The following is a 13,808-nucleotide window of genomic DNA, read 5'->3' on the forward strand; positions in this document are numbered from 1 at the left end:
GAGCTCAGGTCCCTACTGATGGAGCAGATCTGCCCCCATCCCTCTTTACATAGTCCCAGTGTTTGCCCCCTCGATGGTGCCAGCTTGGCACAGGTGTATGAGCGTGGTCTGCAGGCTGGGAACTCAGCCTAACCCTAATCCTAAACTAACCCTAACCTTAAACCCAGCAGCGATAATAAAAGGTCAGCTTTCAGAGGGATCAACGGCCCCACGAGCCTTAAGGCTAGCAAAGGGAGAGATGGAGGGTAGGTAAAATTCAGATCGGCCTAAATTGCTTAGGAAACTGAACACACGGACTGTCTCTTTGGAGAGCTGCTGAGCTCGTGGGATGGGCTCATTGGGTTTAGTTCCTCACCCTTCGTGTGTGTTTGTGTGAGTGTGACCTGAAGTTAGCAGAGCAGAAGGGAGCTCGAAGTTTCAGTTATGTTTTGTTGAATTTTGTTGGCATTTCCTTGGAAAGGAACAAGAAAGGTATGTGAAAATATGCATTTTTTTTTAATCTGTATTTTTGTCCAATGTTAATTTCAGCGAAGAGCTGGATGCACACTTTAGTATCGTTTTCAGTGTAGGTTTAATGGCAATGAGAGGTGTCGGAGGACTGATCTGAAGACTTCTGATTAATCATGGAACAGGTTTTTCAAGGCAAGTGAGAGGCAAGGAGAAGGAGGTGAATGAGTGATTGAAGCTACAGATATGTTCGAGCCAACATTACTTCTGCAACCCACTGAGGAGCACCAAAACCCATAATATTTTTTATTGTGTTCACTTGTCCCCCTGTCATGTATGGGTCCTCCTCTTGGATCTCCTCTGACCTTCATATTTCTTCTTTTCCTTCCTTCTTTCCTTCCTTCCTTCCTTCCTTCCTTCCTTCCTTCCTTCCTTCCTTCCTTCCTTCTTTCTCTCCTTCTTTCTCTCTTTCTCTCTTTTTACTACTTACTTACTTACTTCTTTTCCTTTTTTAACAGGAAAGCTGGATAGAGACGGTGGTGTGTCTCTCCATCCCGGCATGTGTTTGGGATGTATATGGGAACCAGGAGCAGGGAAGCAGCCCCATCTACCTCTGGCTCCCAGGATGCAGCCCCTAGGATTGGGAACCTCCCTGGCATCAGCCTCTGCACACTCTGATGTTAGTCCTTTATAACGTGCTCAGCATGGAAATTACACTCTCCCAAGCTGCAAGCTGTGAATGTTGCTCCATGAAGTAAATGTCAGTGAAGCAGAAACTGGATAAAGTCCTAAAACTCTTCCAAGTTTCTGAAGGAGACTGGACTAATTGGCTCAAGACTAGCTGTTGATATGGGAATATAAAAGCTTTGCCCCTGTTGATTTGGCCAGACTGGAGAAAATATGGCAGCATTTCCATCACCAGGATGATGGGATCCTGTAGGGATCTTTGCAAGCTGCTTCAGTGCCCTGCCAGCAAAGCAGGTCTCCCCTTTTCATTGAAGCCCGTAGCCTTGTAGGAGCTGAAGATCTGCTTGCATGTCTTCATCCGGATCTGTTTTATGGGATTGGAAAGTGCAAATCACAGCTATGGAGACAAGCGTTTTAAGCAACATGGCACAGCTAGGCTATTTGCACAAAAGAGCACGGAAGATACTCACCAGACTTTTCCTTCCTTACACTAAAATGCTGCCAATAACGAATCTGCAGCACTGGCAAGGGAGGAGCCAGTTTCCAGGGTAAGTGCGTGACAACAGATCGATGGCAATGTTTGGCCTGAGCTGGCTGCTCTTTAGCAACACTCTTGAGAAGTGCAACGTGGTTTTGCCTACGAGTCCTTTACATGAAGGGCTGCACTTTGCTCCAGATTTCCACGACTGTAAACTAAACGTCACCATCAGTCTGTGATCGCTGGTTTGATAATAAATACTTTTTTCTTCCTCTCTCATTTCTCTCTGTTTTTTTTTTTTTTGAATAAGTCCTGGTTTCTCACGGTGCATGTCTCTTTTCAATCCAGACACTGCCCGACCTGGTAAAACTGCTTTAAATGAGAGGAGCTGATGCATCAATGAACATGCACTAAATGACGTTGCCCTTTACCAGTTTTTTTCTGACGCGTGCAGCATGACAGAGCTCCACGAAGCCGTGGCTGTGGGGGACTATGACCTGGTGAAAGAGCTTTTGAGGAAGGGGCGCTGCGACCCAAATCACAAGGACGTGGACTGGAACGACAGGACCCCACTGCACTGGGCTGCTGCGAAAGGTAAGGGCGCCCCTGCTCTGTCACCTCTGCAAACCGTGTCCTAAAAGGCATCACAATTGTAGTTGTCTTGCTATGACAGCAATTAATACAGCTGATTGTCACAGTTTGTATTGATCCCTTTGTCCTTAATGAGGAAAAAGAGAAAGGCAATATCATTTTAAATGGGAAATGTGCCCACAAGATAATATATGGGATTACCATCAAAGAGATCTTTGATTTTTTTTCTGTCACTTGTGAAAACTGTGGATTTGGTACATGTACAATTCCACAACATGTGTATAAATGTACATACAGGATGTCCGCTTGTCTCTCAGAATAATTTTCTAGGAGGTAGCCTCATACGGTGCAGAGATGTTGTGTCTCGTGCACATGCACAAATGAGCAGAAAGTGAAACCCACTGTGTTTATAACAGTTATTTATCAAAACAAATAGAACAAACTAATTACAGTTGCCCTCCCATTCTCCCATCCGTTTAATCAAATGGCCAACACAGGACCAGAGCTGTTAAAGTCAAATATCACTTCGCAGCCCTGCAAAGGAAAGATGAGAACGCAACAACACAGTTACTGTGTAATTGTACACAGCATAAAATGTGTGGTGCAGCATTTGCTATATGCTGGGATCTCAGATCATGACACCTGCCTTTGCTCAGAAATCAGTTTGCTGCTTTACAGCTGATACCAAGTTTTACACCTGATGGATTTCTCATTTGGGCAACAGAATAGGGAACCGAGCGATTTTCCCAAAGCTGTTTCATGTGTATATAAATTTACATAACCGTTATATATGAAACATTAATGTGACTGAAATGTAAACTGCCAAAGCATGAAATCAGGGAACGAGGACTTATAAATGGTGTGATGGCCTTTTGATAAATCCAATACAACAAGCAGTGAAATCTGTGGCCCCAAGGAAACCACATGTACACAGTGGTGGGTTACTGTGGAATGATGGTGAGATGCTGGCGTGGCCTGCATGCAACAGGGAACAGCCTCACTCAGCAAAGGCCATGCTTAGTCGGGTAGAAATAACTTTATTTTTGTTTCTTTAGGCAATTCCACAAGTTAGAAAAATGTGACGTTGAATGAAAACAGGTTATTTCTCTATCTCATATCAAACTTTTGTTTTATTAAAGCTGTTCACAACTTTTTGATGTTAAATATTATTTTGGATTGAGCTAAAAAAAATAAAATAAAAAAATGAAATAGTAAACTGACAGTTACTCAAGGATTACTTACAATTACAGAATCATCTAGGTTGGAAAAGACCTCTAAGACCATCGAGTCCAACCGTTAACCTAGCACCGCCAAGCCTACCATTTGAGATGTTCTACTCCAAAAGTAGCAGGAAGCTTTTTGATTTTATTGCTGTTCGTTTTGTAAAATACTTCTGGAAGCAGTCTACTTTGGGAAAAAAAAAAAATCAGCATTTTCCAATGAATATCATTTATTCGATAAATAAAATGGCCAGGCCACGGGTAAAACATGACTGGAAGGATTCATGACCAAGTGTGTGGTGACTGTCTCCTTCAGCCTGAAGGCATAAAGCCTCGTTTTGGAGTTTTTCTCCCCATTTTTCTCTCCATGCCAGGGCAATCAGAGATGGTTAAGCTCCTCGTGGCTCACGGCGCCCGGCCCTGCCTGAGGAGTGACGCGGGCTGGACCCCGGCTCACTTTGCGGCTGAGTCAGGCAGACTGGGCACGCTTCGCACACTTCACTCCCTGCACGCGGCCATGGACGTGACAGACCTCTTTGGCGACACTCCCAGGAGGCTCGCGGAAATCTATGGACACAAGGAGTGTGCCAAGTTCTTAGAAACGTGAGTAGTGGTAGCTGTTCCCAGCATGGTAGATGACGATGATCCTGAGTACCATATGTAGGGCCGGAATGAATATGAGTTCATTATTCATCTTTCTGCCTAAACCTGTCAAAGCTGTTGAGAATTAGGTTGAAAATGAGGAGACATTTCTTCTCAGAAAGAGCAGTCAGGCACTGGGACGGGTTGCCCAGGGAGGTGGTGGAGTCACCGTCCCTGGGGGTGTTCAAGGAAAGGTTGGACGTGGTGCTTAGGGACATGGTTCAGTGGGTGATGTTGGTGGTAGGGGGGTGGTTGGAGCAGATGATCTTGGAGGGCTTTTCCAACCCTAATGATTCTGTGATCCTATGGTTCTCTGAATGCATAGTAGATAAGCAAATACAGGTATTTGTCACGGGGAAGCCATTGTGAAGTCTTTTCTTATTGCACTGCCTTCTATGGTTTGCCTTGGTATGTTTTCAAAAACGTTACAATTTCATGACACCATTGTTTTTGTAAGGATATTACAAAGTGATTATTGAGCAATGGAAGTGAAAGGAAGAACTAACAATGCCACGAGTATTAACCTCTTAGAGTGGTGAATGCTGACTGCACAGGTTAAATTGTGTAAGAACAGCCCTTTACCAGGTAATGATAGTGTATATACAAGATTTGTGGTAAAAACTGACACACTTTTTTTTCTTTTTACGTAACTATTGAAAATTATACCATTTGATCTGTTAGTAGGGTGGCTGGATGTGTTACTTTCTAATTTTGGAAAAGTTTGATTGTCTTAACCCTTAAGTAAGATTGTCTTAACCCTTACAGTTATCATTGTGGCATCATATACAATTAGTATTAAGCTTTTAATAGTTCAAAACAACCAGTTGTGTTTTTCAGCTGACATATCCCCATTGATCTGGCTCAAAATTATTTCCATCTGTGTGAATCTGTATTGAAATAGATCTCAAGCCTCAGTCTTGGCATATGTAACTTCAGCTAATGGAACAAGTCTGTTTGTTTGTTTGCTTTGGTTTTGTTTTTCTGATGAGCTCGATTTCAGAGCCTTTTACAGGACTCCACAACATGCCCAGCAGGGGCCCCTGGGCAAGAAATACCATTTGTTTCCCTGAGAATGCCAAGGCTGAGAGCACCCAAAGGCTTTTTCCTCCCCTGAGGTTTTCTCTGATTTTGCAAAACTATCATGCAAACAACTTTCTAGGAGAGCCACGCGTTTATGTTTCCAAGCTCTGGTTACTCTGGAAGCGGATGCAACCTTTGCATGTTACCTGCCCACCCCACATCCATCCTAATGCTTTCATCTTAATGAGGATTTTCTCTTTATACTATTCTTGGGTCTTTGCTTGTGTAGTTTCTGTATCCGAACAGGTAAATACTTTCTTCCCTAGAGAGTGAAAGGTCTGCAGACTTGTTCCCCTCAATGAATCATTTATAGCAATTGACTCCCAATTCAGCTGCTGTCGTGTTTACACTAACCTCGCCACGAACTCCTGTTTATTGAGTTCTGCCAAGGGTGTAGAATTTGCTCCACACTTGGCTGTGCCCCAGAGCCACGGTGGTGAGGTGACAGCAAAGGGGGGTGTTGCCTGGATCACACCGATGGGCAATGCCCACAGCAGGCAGAGGTGTCCTCATGGCTGGGATGGGTGGTGGAGGCAGCTGGAAGAATGATTGACAGGATGATTGATGGGATGATTGACAGGATGATTGATGGGATGGTTGACAGGAAGGTTGATAGGATGATTGACATCCAGTCTGAGGCACCAGATGAGCAGAGAGGCGACAGCCTAAGGCGACTCACGTAGCTGGTGGATGGTTTTCTGAGATGAATGACTAATTTAGGGTGGAAAAAGTGAATAGTTGTCTTTCAGAGCCACGTGCTGGTCTGACTCGCCCTGTGGCCATGTACAGCTCAGCCAGGAGCGTGGCTAGCGGGAGGAAAGGGTGTGAGTGCTCATGGTGCTGAGCTACAGCAAAGCTGCAAAAGGTTTGGTGACCAGGGTGACAGGCTGTGGTCATGACACAGGGGAGGTGACAGTGCAGTGAAGCGAGATGGACCCAGTGTCTGTCCCTTGGGGGACTCAGGCAACCAGACCAAGCAGGGCTGCAAATCTCCCACCATGGAGACCTCAGAGAGGTGCAGGATTAAGGGCTGTGACAACTTACAAACCAGAAACACTCTTTGAATGCCCGTGCCTTGGACAGTTTGTAATGTACAGTCACCGCACAGCAAAAACGCAGCCTGCGGGCAGCCAGAGCAGCCAAAACTTTGTCAACGGAGTTTGGGAGCCATTTTTATAAGTCCAACCTCTATAATTTACAGCTGTTGTGGAAGTGTTCACCCTCATGCAACAGTTTCACCTCCTCACATCGGCAGATGGAGTTAACTAGCATGAATTACTGGTATTTGTAGTGTAATCACAATTACCTTCTGCTTCTGCAGATGTGCAGAAGATCCCAGTGGTTATGTCCATCTCCAGGCATTGCTAAGGCTCTGGCAGGAGCTGGGCAGTACTGGTCTGGCTGCAAACACAAAATAAAAGTTTTCAGCTAATGCTGTGCAGCACAGAGTAGATCTGTCCTCTGGTCACCCTGTTGGCTGCATTGTGATGTAAATGTGAGGAGTATTTTGTTACACAGCATCACTGTCAGCCTTGAATATTTGCCTGTCATGCAAAAAGGTACCAAGAAAGTAAAAGAGATTTTTAAAATAACAGCCTGAGGGGCTGTGCGAAATGCAGGGCTGGAGTGCATATCTAAACAGTGAGAGGAGCATCCAAATCCTTCCTAAATCCCTTTTCATCCTTCCCTGCCACCACCACCATGCACCTTGCACGCTGTGTGCCTGCCCATGGTGCTGCTGGCTGCATGAACACACACTTCTACATGTGGCCAGAATGACTGCTCCGTGCTGAGGGCTGTTTGCATCCACATGTAAATATTACATGTATCAACACGTTAATGTTATTAACACATAAATATTAGGAATATTCTGCTAGAGAGTATCTGCACCACTCGCTGAGGTTTGCATGGACATGCAAAGCACTGAAACCAGCCTTCAAATGCAGAGCTGCCTCTGAATAACAAACATGTAATTTGCATCAGGTTTATTAATTTTTTGTGCACCACAGCTTTACCTTGGATGCTTTCGGAGCTGCTGGGAGCAGCACCAGGGCAGCACGGAGACCTGTGGCCCACACCTGCTGCCATCCTGCCCACAAAGAGCCAAGAGTCCAAACTGCAGCAGAGGCTCCCTCTGGATGAACCCAGGGCACATATAGATACGTATATATATATATGTATGCACAAACCTATGTACTAAACCCACGCTGTGCAGCGCATCTCTGTGCAGAGCCGCTGGCTTTGCTCTGTGCTCTCAGCTGGGACACCCCTGCACAGATGTGAGGGTGCTGCTGTATGGCAGGAAAAGATTTTTTTTGCAGATATTTGGTGATATTTTTGTCAGGGCTCCATAAGCAGTTACAAAACCAGAACTCTGCAGGGAGACAAAATGGTTTGCCCTCTCCAAGACAGGCCTTACAGCTATATTTAGTGTTCTTTGTGGCCTCACCTCGACTATTGCGTGCAGTTCTGGGCTTCACAAGATAAAAAGGTTATTAATGTCCTTGAATGCATCCAGAGGAGGGCAATGAAGCTGGTAAAAGGGCTGGAAGGCATGTCCTGTGAGGAGAGGCTGAGGACACGTGGGTTGTCCAGTCTGGAGCAGAGGAGGCTGAGAGGCGGCCTCAGTGCTCTCTGCAGCCTCCTGAGGAGGGGAATGGAGAGGGAGGTGCTGTCCTATGCCCCCTGGCTGGGCATCAGGAAAAATTTCTTTCCTGTGAGGGAGGTCAAAGACTGGAACAGGCTTCCTAGAGAGGTGGTTGATGCCCCATGGCTGTCAGTGCTCAAAAGGCATTTGGACAATGCCCTCAGTAGTAGGCTTTAACTTTTGAGCAGCCCTGAAGTGGTCAGGCAGCTGGACTTGATGGTCTGTGTAGGCCCCTGCCACCAGAACTACTCTGTTCTTACACCTGGGTGAGGTGTCAGGGTGTGGGTGATGGTGGCGGGGCTGCAGGGGCTCTCTGAGGAGAGGCCGGGGCTGCCCCATGAGGACACAGATGGGTCCAGCCAGCCCCAGTGGCACACAGGGCCCAGCTGAGCCCCTCAGTGAGGCTGGTGGGGCCTCTGGGGAAACAGATAAACTCTTGCTTTCTTCCCCAGAGCAGAGGTGGAGAGCAGAAACTATCGCAGGACAGCTGCAACGAAAGGAATCCCCTTGGACCAGAGAGATGAAGACTGGGAACTCAAGAAAGAAGAGTTTGAGAGAAACTCATCATGTGCTCGGCAGAACTACACAACCTCTGCTCAAAAGAAGAATCGAAAGAAAATGGGGAAGCAGTAGTGTGCCCTGCCTACTTGGTGCCAGTGAGAACTTGCAGTGCAGAGCAAAGACACTGGCAGACCTCAGATGCTTCTGCAGGGTGAAATATGGATGAACAACAGAAGCAGTTGGCCACAAGAATGCATCTTTATGATGTACTGTAAATTTTGTCATTCTTAGGGAGTAGGTAGGAGTGCTTCTGTCCATCTCTGTGTCTATATATATCAGACCTCATATATCAGAAAACTGCAGAAGGTATTTAAGTATACTAATACTGTAATTCACTGAAATAGATATATACTTATAGAAATGACAGCAGCTACCCATATTGCTTGGGAGGGAAATCTTTTTGTTCCTATTTGACTGAGGAAATCACCTGAGACTGTACTTCTGCTCACAGTAGTGATGTCCATGCCCTTTGCTTGTTTGCTTCTGGTCCTGAGTCAGACGGGGGGTCTTTAGGGGCTTGTAGCCTCTGGTGGTGCCTCTCTCTTTTCTTTGGCAGTGGGACATAGTTGCGTCTTCTGGTTGCAGGGGACTCTGATGTTGACCTTTCACTGGACACGAGTCTAACAGCCTATATCTACCATTCTTAGTCCCGCAGAAGGGAATACATGCTCCCTCGTTACTGGTTTCAGACATTTGTGACTGCCAAGACAGTTAGAGCACTGCCTTATTTTTAGCAGTGCCCCCAGCAGTACCCCCAGCCATTTTTATATCTGTGTTCACAGGAATCCATGGAACCACTCCTGAGCTATCCCTCTTTCATCCCTTACCCTTATCAAAAAATGGTAAAAGCATTTTTTAACTATTTCACTTCTCGATTGCAAAAAAATACTTGGAATTTGATCCAAGGCAGTTTTTCATGCCAGCACTGGGCAGCCATTCATACCGACCTCTGACACCTATGTGTCTGCTTTCCCTCCCCTTATGGGACTTTCAGAGATGGAAAAAGGTATCTTCAGTGTGGTTTTGCATTTTTCTCTGTGTGAAAGATGTTATTTTTGCCTGTGGAGCCTTGTGGTATGCAAGCTTTTGAGGGGTGTTGTGACATGGGTTGTAGGGAGTAAGGACAATCTGTGGTCTTTTTGTGAAGGGACTTCATGGTAAAGGATCAACTTTGTGAGCAACATCAGGAAAAGAAGGGAGGTATGGTGATGCCTGTCCTTTAATGGCCTTTAGGTGGGGAGATGTGTCCAGATGGCATTTAAGATCCACCTCTCCTGGGGGATGTGGGTGTTGCAGTTTCTCCTGTTGTGGAACTGGACTCAGTGCTCAGTGGGGTTTGGCATCTGGTCTGAGAAGTGCAATTGCAGCTAAAGGCAAACAGCTAAAGGCAATGTGCTCTGACTGGCTAATTTTGATCAGATGTCTCAGGCCCTTTTTTTCTTTTTAGCAGAACAACATGAATGTATTTTTTTTGCCTTACTAGTACGGGAAAAGCCAGAAAAGAGTGAAAGGTAATGGTTGGTAAAAAACAAAAACGAAAACAAACAAAAAACTTTCTTATTAATCTCTTCCCCTTTCATTGTTGTGGGGATGGAGAGGAAGAGGGAAGGGAATGTTCTTTGCCCATGGAAGAGGCAACCCTTAAAATAAAGAGCTTACAAACCAAGTTTTTTGTCCTTCATTTCAGGTTTTCAAATTAGTGTCTTGAGACCACTCGTGTTCTCTGAGGAGAGCTATCCTTCTGGGCTGATTTCTAATAGAGAGCACATAGAAATCAGTGAGCCCTTCACACTGCTCTCCTACAGGATGAGCGCATCTCCTTTATCTGGGGGAAACGTTCAAGAAGCTTTCTGCTAGTAGGAATACATTAAAGGTTGTCCTAGAAATTACAGCAGAGAGAAAGCTTGATTACTTTTTATTAGGGTGAATCCGTGTCCAGCTGGGATGATGTTACACCTGAGGTATAACACCTGAGGTGTAACATCATGAAAAACGTTCTGCTTGTGCTGGACCTATTTCATGTTCAGCTAATCTGCTGTGGTGGGTTGGCCTGCACTGGCTAGCAGACCCCGTTCAGCTCCTCTCCCAGTCCCACTTCTCAGCAGGCTGGGGGAAGAAAATGAGATGGAAAAGCTCATGGATGGAGATAATGGCAGGGAGATCACTTACCAACTGCCATCAAGGACAAAAAAAAAACAACTTTGACCTTGGGAAAATTAACTTAATTTATTAAAAATAGAACAGGATAGTGAGAAACAGACAAAACCAAAACAACTTCCCCCACATCGCCCTTTTTCCCAGGCTCAACTTCACTCCTTCAGTCCCAACTCTTCAGCCCCCTCCCCTCCGAGTGGCACAGGGGATGGTGCCTGGAGGGTGTGCTTGGCCCATAACAGATTGTCTCTGCCACTTCTTCCTCCTCACAGCCCTCCAGGGGCTGCAGCGTGGAGATCTGCTCCGATGTGGTCCTTTACAGGCTGCAGGGGAACTTCTGCCCCATGCCTGGAGCACCTCCTGCCCTCCTGCTGCACTGACCTGGGGTCCCAGGGCTGCTCCTCTCTCATCGCTCCTCACCTCTCACTGCCACTGTTTTTCCCTCGCAGCTCTGATAAGTAAGAGTGATTTACATATTCACACACAGTGCATGATAGTAGTACAACTGATAATATGACAAAGTGCACAGCCACGGCAGAAATGATTTGTAAAACAAAATAGATATGAATATGTTTAGCTAAGTAGTTTCAGTCAGCAAATATGGAAGCATTTTTAGGTACACAGTACTCTTATACTGTTATCCCCCTTTCACAGCTAGCCCATAGACCAGATTTAAATTATTTTATTGACAGTAATTTAACTTGAAGAATTATTTAAATCAAATGATAATAATAATTTATTTAACTCATAATGATTTAATTCAAAGAATTGTAATTAAGTGTTCTTAATGTAGATAGAGAAGAGAACACATCTACATCACCTGCACTGGCTGGAGAACTGCATTAAAGACTGAGTGACTTGTTTTTAAGAAGAAAATGTCAGAATTTTTCATGGGCTTTGTCTCTTATTACACTTCCTACCTTATGCAAAGCTTGCACTTCACACAGGGCAGAATCCTCAGCACTGTCTTTTCCAGTTTGGGGCTGCTGAAAATCAGAATAAGGGAATGAAAAGCCGGAAAAGCATACTGGAGTACTAAAAAGAGATACGTCACAGGATTTCTCTCCCGACTAGTATAAATCATTGTCATGATCAAACATACAAAGTTGATGCCGTAGATGAAGAAGAAGGACAGAAGAGATTTCATGGCTTTGATGTGGGCATCCATGCTGAGATTCTTTGCTGAGCTTGTCTGCATATTGCGTTTGTGTCTCCAGAGAGAAAAGAGGAGGAGAAGGGCAGAGAAGATGACTATCATGAATGCTATGGAAAACCCAAAGCCGCAGATATAAAAAAGAGAGGAATATTGTTTGTTCGTTTTCTCATTCAGTTTCCTGGAATATCCTAGGGAGGTGGAATTGAGGTTGCAACAGCTCACTTCATTGGTAATGTCAAAGACAGGGCTACACATGACCAGGGACAAAATCATAGAACCCACCAGCAGCCACGGCACAATCCTGTCAATTTTTACTTTCAGGTAGATGAAAAAGACGTGTCTGAAATTCGCGATTTTTACACAATAAAAAACATACAGGCAGGTAGAAACCCACAAGCTGGAAGAATTTGAAAAGCACAGAAGAGGTGCAAATATTTGGGTTACCCCGCTGATATAAATTTGCCAGTGAAATATCGTTGAAGTAATGGTATATGCCCATGTCACACACAAAAACCAAAACCTGGAACATCCCAGAAAGAGCAAGATCTTCTCATTGGAGTTAAAGCTTTTCTTTTTAACCCAGGTAACACAAAACACAGCCACAATGAAAGCATTGATCCACATGCCAGAAAAGGTCTGAAGTGTGATGATGACCATAACGGCGGTATCGTATGAGGTGGCATTAAATTGCTGCTGAGAGTGGGAAGCTTCCATCCTGCACGACGGGTGGTGGACACGTAGGCTGCTGTGCCGATGCTCAGCACAGGATGGCAGATGCTGTTCCCTGAGCGTCACGTATGGGAACAGAAGTTTTATAGAGCTGGCGGCGGGGGCAGACCTTGGTGCTGCTCCCATTCAGAGCAGCGCAGGTGCAGGAATGTAAATGTGGCAGGTATTCCCTTACCTGGCATCAGTGCCAGTCTTCAATATTTGAATTTCAGCCCAGAGGAGCTGTGTTTGGTGACAAAAACAATGTAGGTGCAGTTCTGCAGTTTTACTCTCCGAGGGCACCGAAATCCATCTTCATTTTCCCAGTGGTAACGCTTTAATCATAAGTGAACAGACACGTGGTAGGGGGAAGGCAGTTCAGGATAAGCAGTAATTTCTTTTAAAGGCTTAAACTGAAGCATACGAAGGAAAGGAGCAAACATAAGCATGAGTCCTTGTGCCAGGGTTCAGAACCCATATGCCAAATACAGTCTCTGCTAGCAATGTGAGGAATTTAGGGGATGGGACCATGCTGTGCTCCCTCCACCCTGAACTTCTCTCAAGATTCCAAATGACTTTAGGTCCTGAAAACCTGTTTTGTTTTGTTTTGCTTTGTTTTGCTTTACTTTGTTTTCTAACAAGCAAGTTGTGGAAAGCTCTGTAGAGCACAGACTTCCTATAGACTTTGGGTGTGTAAAGAGTCTTCCCCATTGAGACCACAGTAACCAACCAGATCGTGGCTGATGCTGTGATGTAAGTAGAAAAAAGTTAATCTCAACAAATAGCTACAAGGAATAAACCACCAGCATCTTCTCTTTTCAGAGTGAAGCACCTGTCTTCTGGGGGATATAAATGCAAACACAGCTCACGGAGTGTCACTATCACATGTTCCTATTTGCATTTTTTTCACTAAGATCTAGCTACAGTATTAACCTGTTGAAATGTTTTTGCACAAGTAAATCCATATCCTGTCCTGCTTCACCCTGGCCTGTGAGACTTGTGTCCACAGGGAAAGCCCTGGGGGGGGATTCCCACGCAAAACACTCGGAGCACATGGCTTCATAGGCACGTCAATGGGACCATGCCAGGACCCCTCATTGCACCCCTGTCCTGAGGGACAAACCCTTTGAGGTCTCCTGAAGAAACCCAAACTAGCATGCTTTGTTTGAACCTTATGGCTGATGTTCTGTTGATTACAAAAATAACACAATTTTTTAAATTAAAGATGATGTTTTACCCCAAAAATCACATATATAAAAGCTAAGGGTTTATGTGTTTGCATCAAGATGTTTCCAGGAATAGAAAAAAAAAACCACCACCAACTAAACCTTTTTGTTAAGATGAATTATTCGTTCAAACTGCAAACCTTAAGCCTCTTTGTCTTGAAGAGGGTGTTGCTTCCGTTCTCAGCAGCTTTGTTGGCCTCGTGTAAGGATG

The 13,808-nt window shown here is 45.0% G+C and overlaps 2 protein-coding genes across 3 annotated transcripts; one reads left to right on the forward strand and one right to left on the reverse strand.

The window, feature by feature from the left end:
* Positions 1 to 902: 902 nt before the first annotated feature.
* On the forward strand, positions 903 to 10,017 carry ANKRD66 (ankyrin repeat domain 66). Of its 2 annotated transcripts, none has more exons than XM_035560138.2 (4): positions 903 to 1,682; positions 1,961 to 2,206; positions 3,798 to 4,026; positions 8,245 to 10,017. In XM_035560138.2, the coding sequence occupies exons 2-4, from the start codon at positions 2,068 to 2,070 to the stop codon at positions 8,423 to 8,425; spliced, it is 549 nt and encodes a 182-aa protein (XP_035416031.1). In that variant the 5' UTR covers positions 903 to 1,682; positions 1,961 to 2,067; the 3' UTR covers positions 8,426 to 10,017. The 2 variants fall into 2 exon arrangements, with proteins under 2 accessions (XP_035416031.1, XP_050566112.1); XM_050710155.1 differs by lacking the exon at positions 8,245 to 10,017 and adding an exon at positions 7,155 to 7,304.
* Positions 10,018 to 11,423: 1,406 nt separating this feature from the next.
* On the reverse strand, positions 11,424 to 12,320 carry LOC118254699 (taste receptor type 2 member 40-like). The gene has a single exon (XM_035560175.1). The coding sequence runs from the start codon at positions 12,318 to 12,320 to the stop codon at positions 11,424 to 11,426; it is 897 nt and encodes a 298-aa protein (XP_035416068.1).
* Between the last annotated feature and the right edge of the window lie 1,488 nt (positions 12,321 to 13,808).

Source organism: Cygnus atratus, chromosome 3 (assembly GCF_013377495.2).
Source record: "Cygnus atratus isolate AKBS03 ecotype Queensland, Australia chromosome 3, CAtr_DNAZoo_HiC_assembly, whole genome shotgun sequence".
NCBI lineage: Eukaryota > Metazoa > Chordata > Aves > Anseriformes > Anatidae > Cygnus > Cygnus atratus.

Excerpts from the sequence above, each read along its gene's own strand:
- ANKRD66 (XM_035560138.2), top strand. The coding sequence starts at position 2,068 with ATGACAGAGCTCCACGAAGCCGTGGCTGTGGGGGACTATGACCTGGTG. Across the intron at positions 2,207-3,797 it reads GCACTGGGCTGCTGCGAAAG|GGCAATCAGAGATGGTTAAG; the intron begins GTAAGGGCGCCC and ends TCTCCATGCCAG. Across the intron at positions 4,027-8,244 it reads TGTGCCAAGTTCTTAGAAAC|AGCAGAGGTGGAGAGCAGAA; the intron begins GTGAGTAGTGGT and ends TTTCTTCCCCAG.
- LOC118254699 (XM_035560175.1), bottom strand. The coding sequence starts at position 12,320 with ATGGTCATCATCACACTTCAGACCTTTTCTGGCATGTGGATCAATGCT.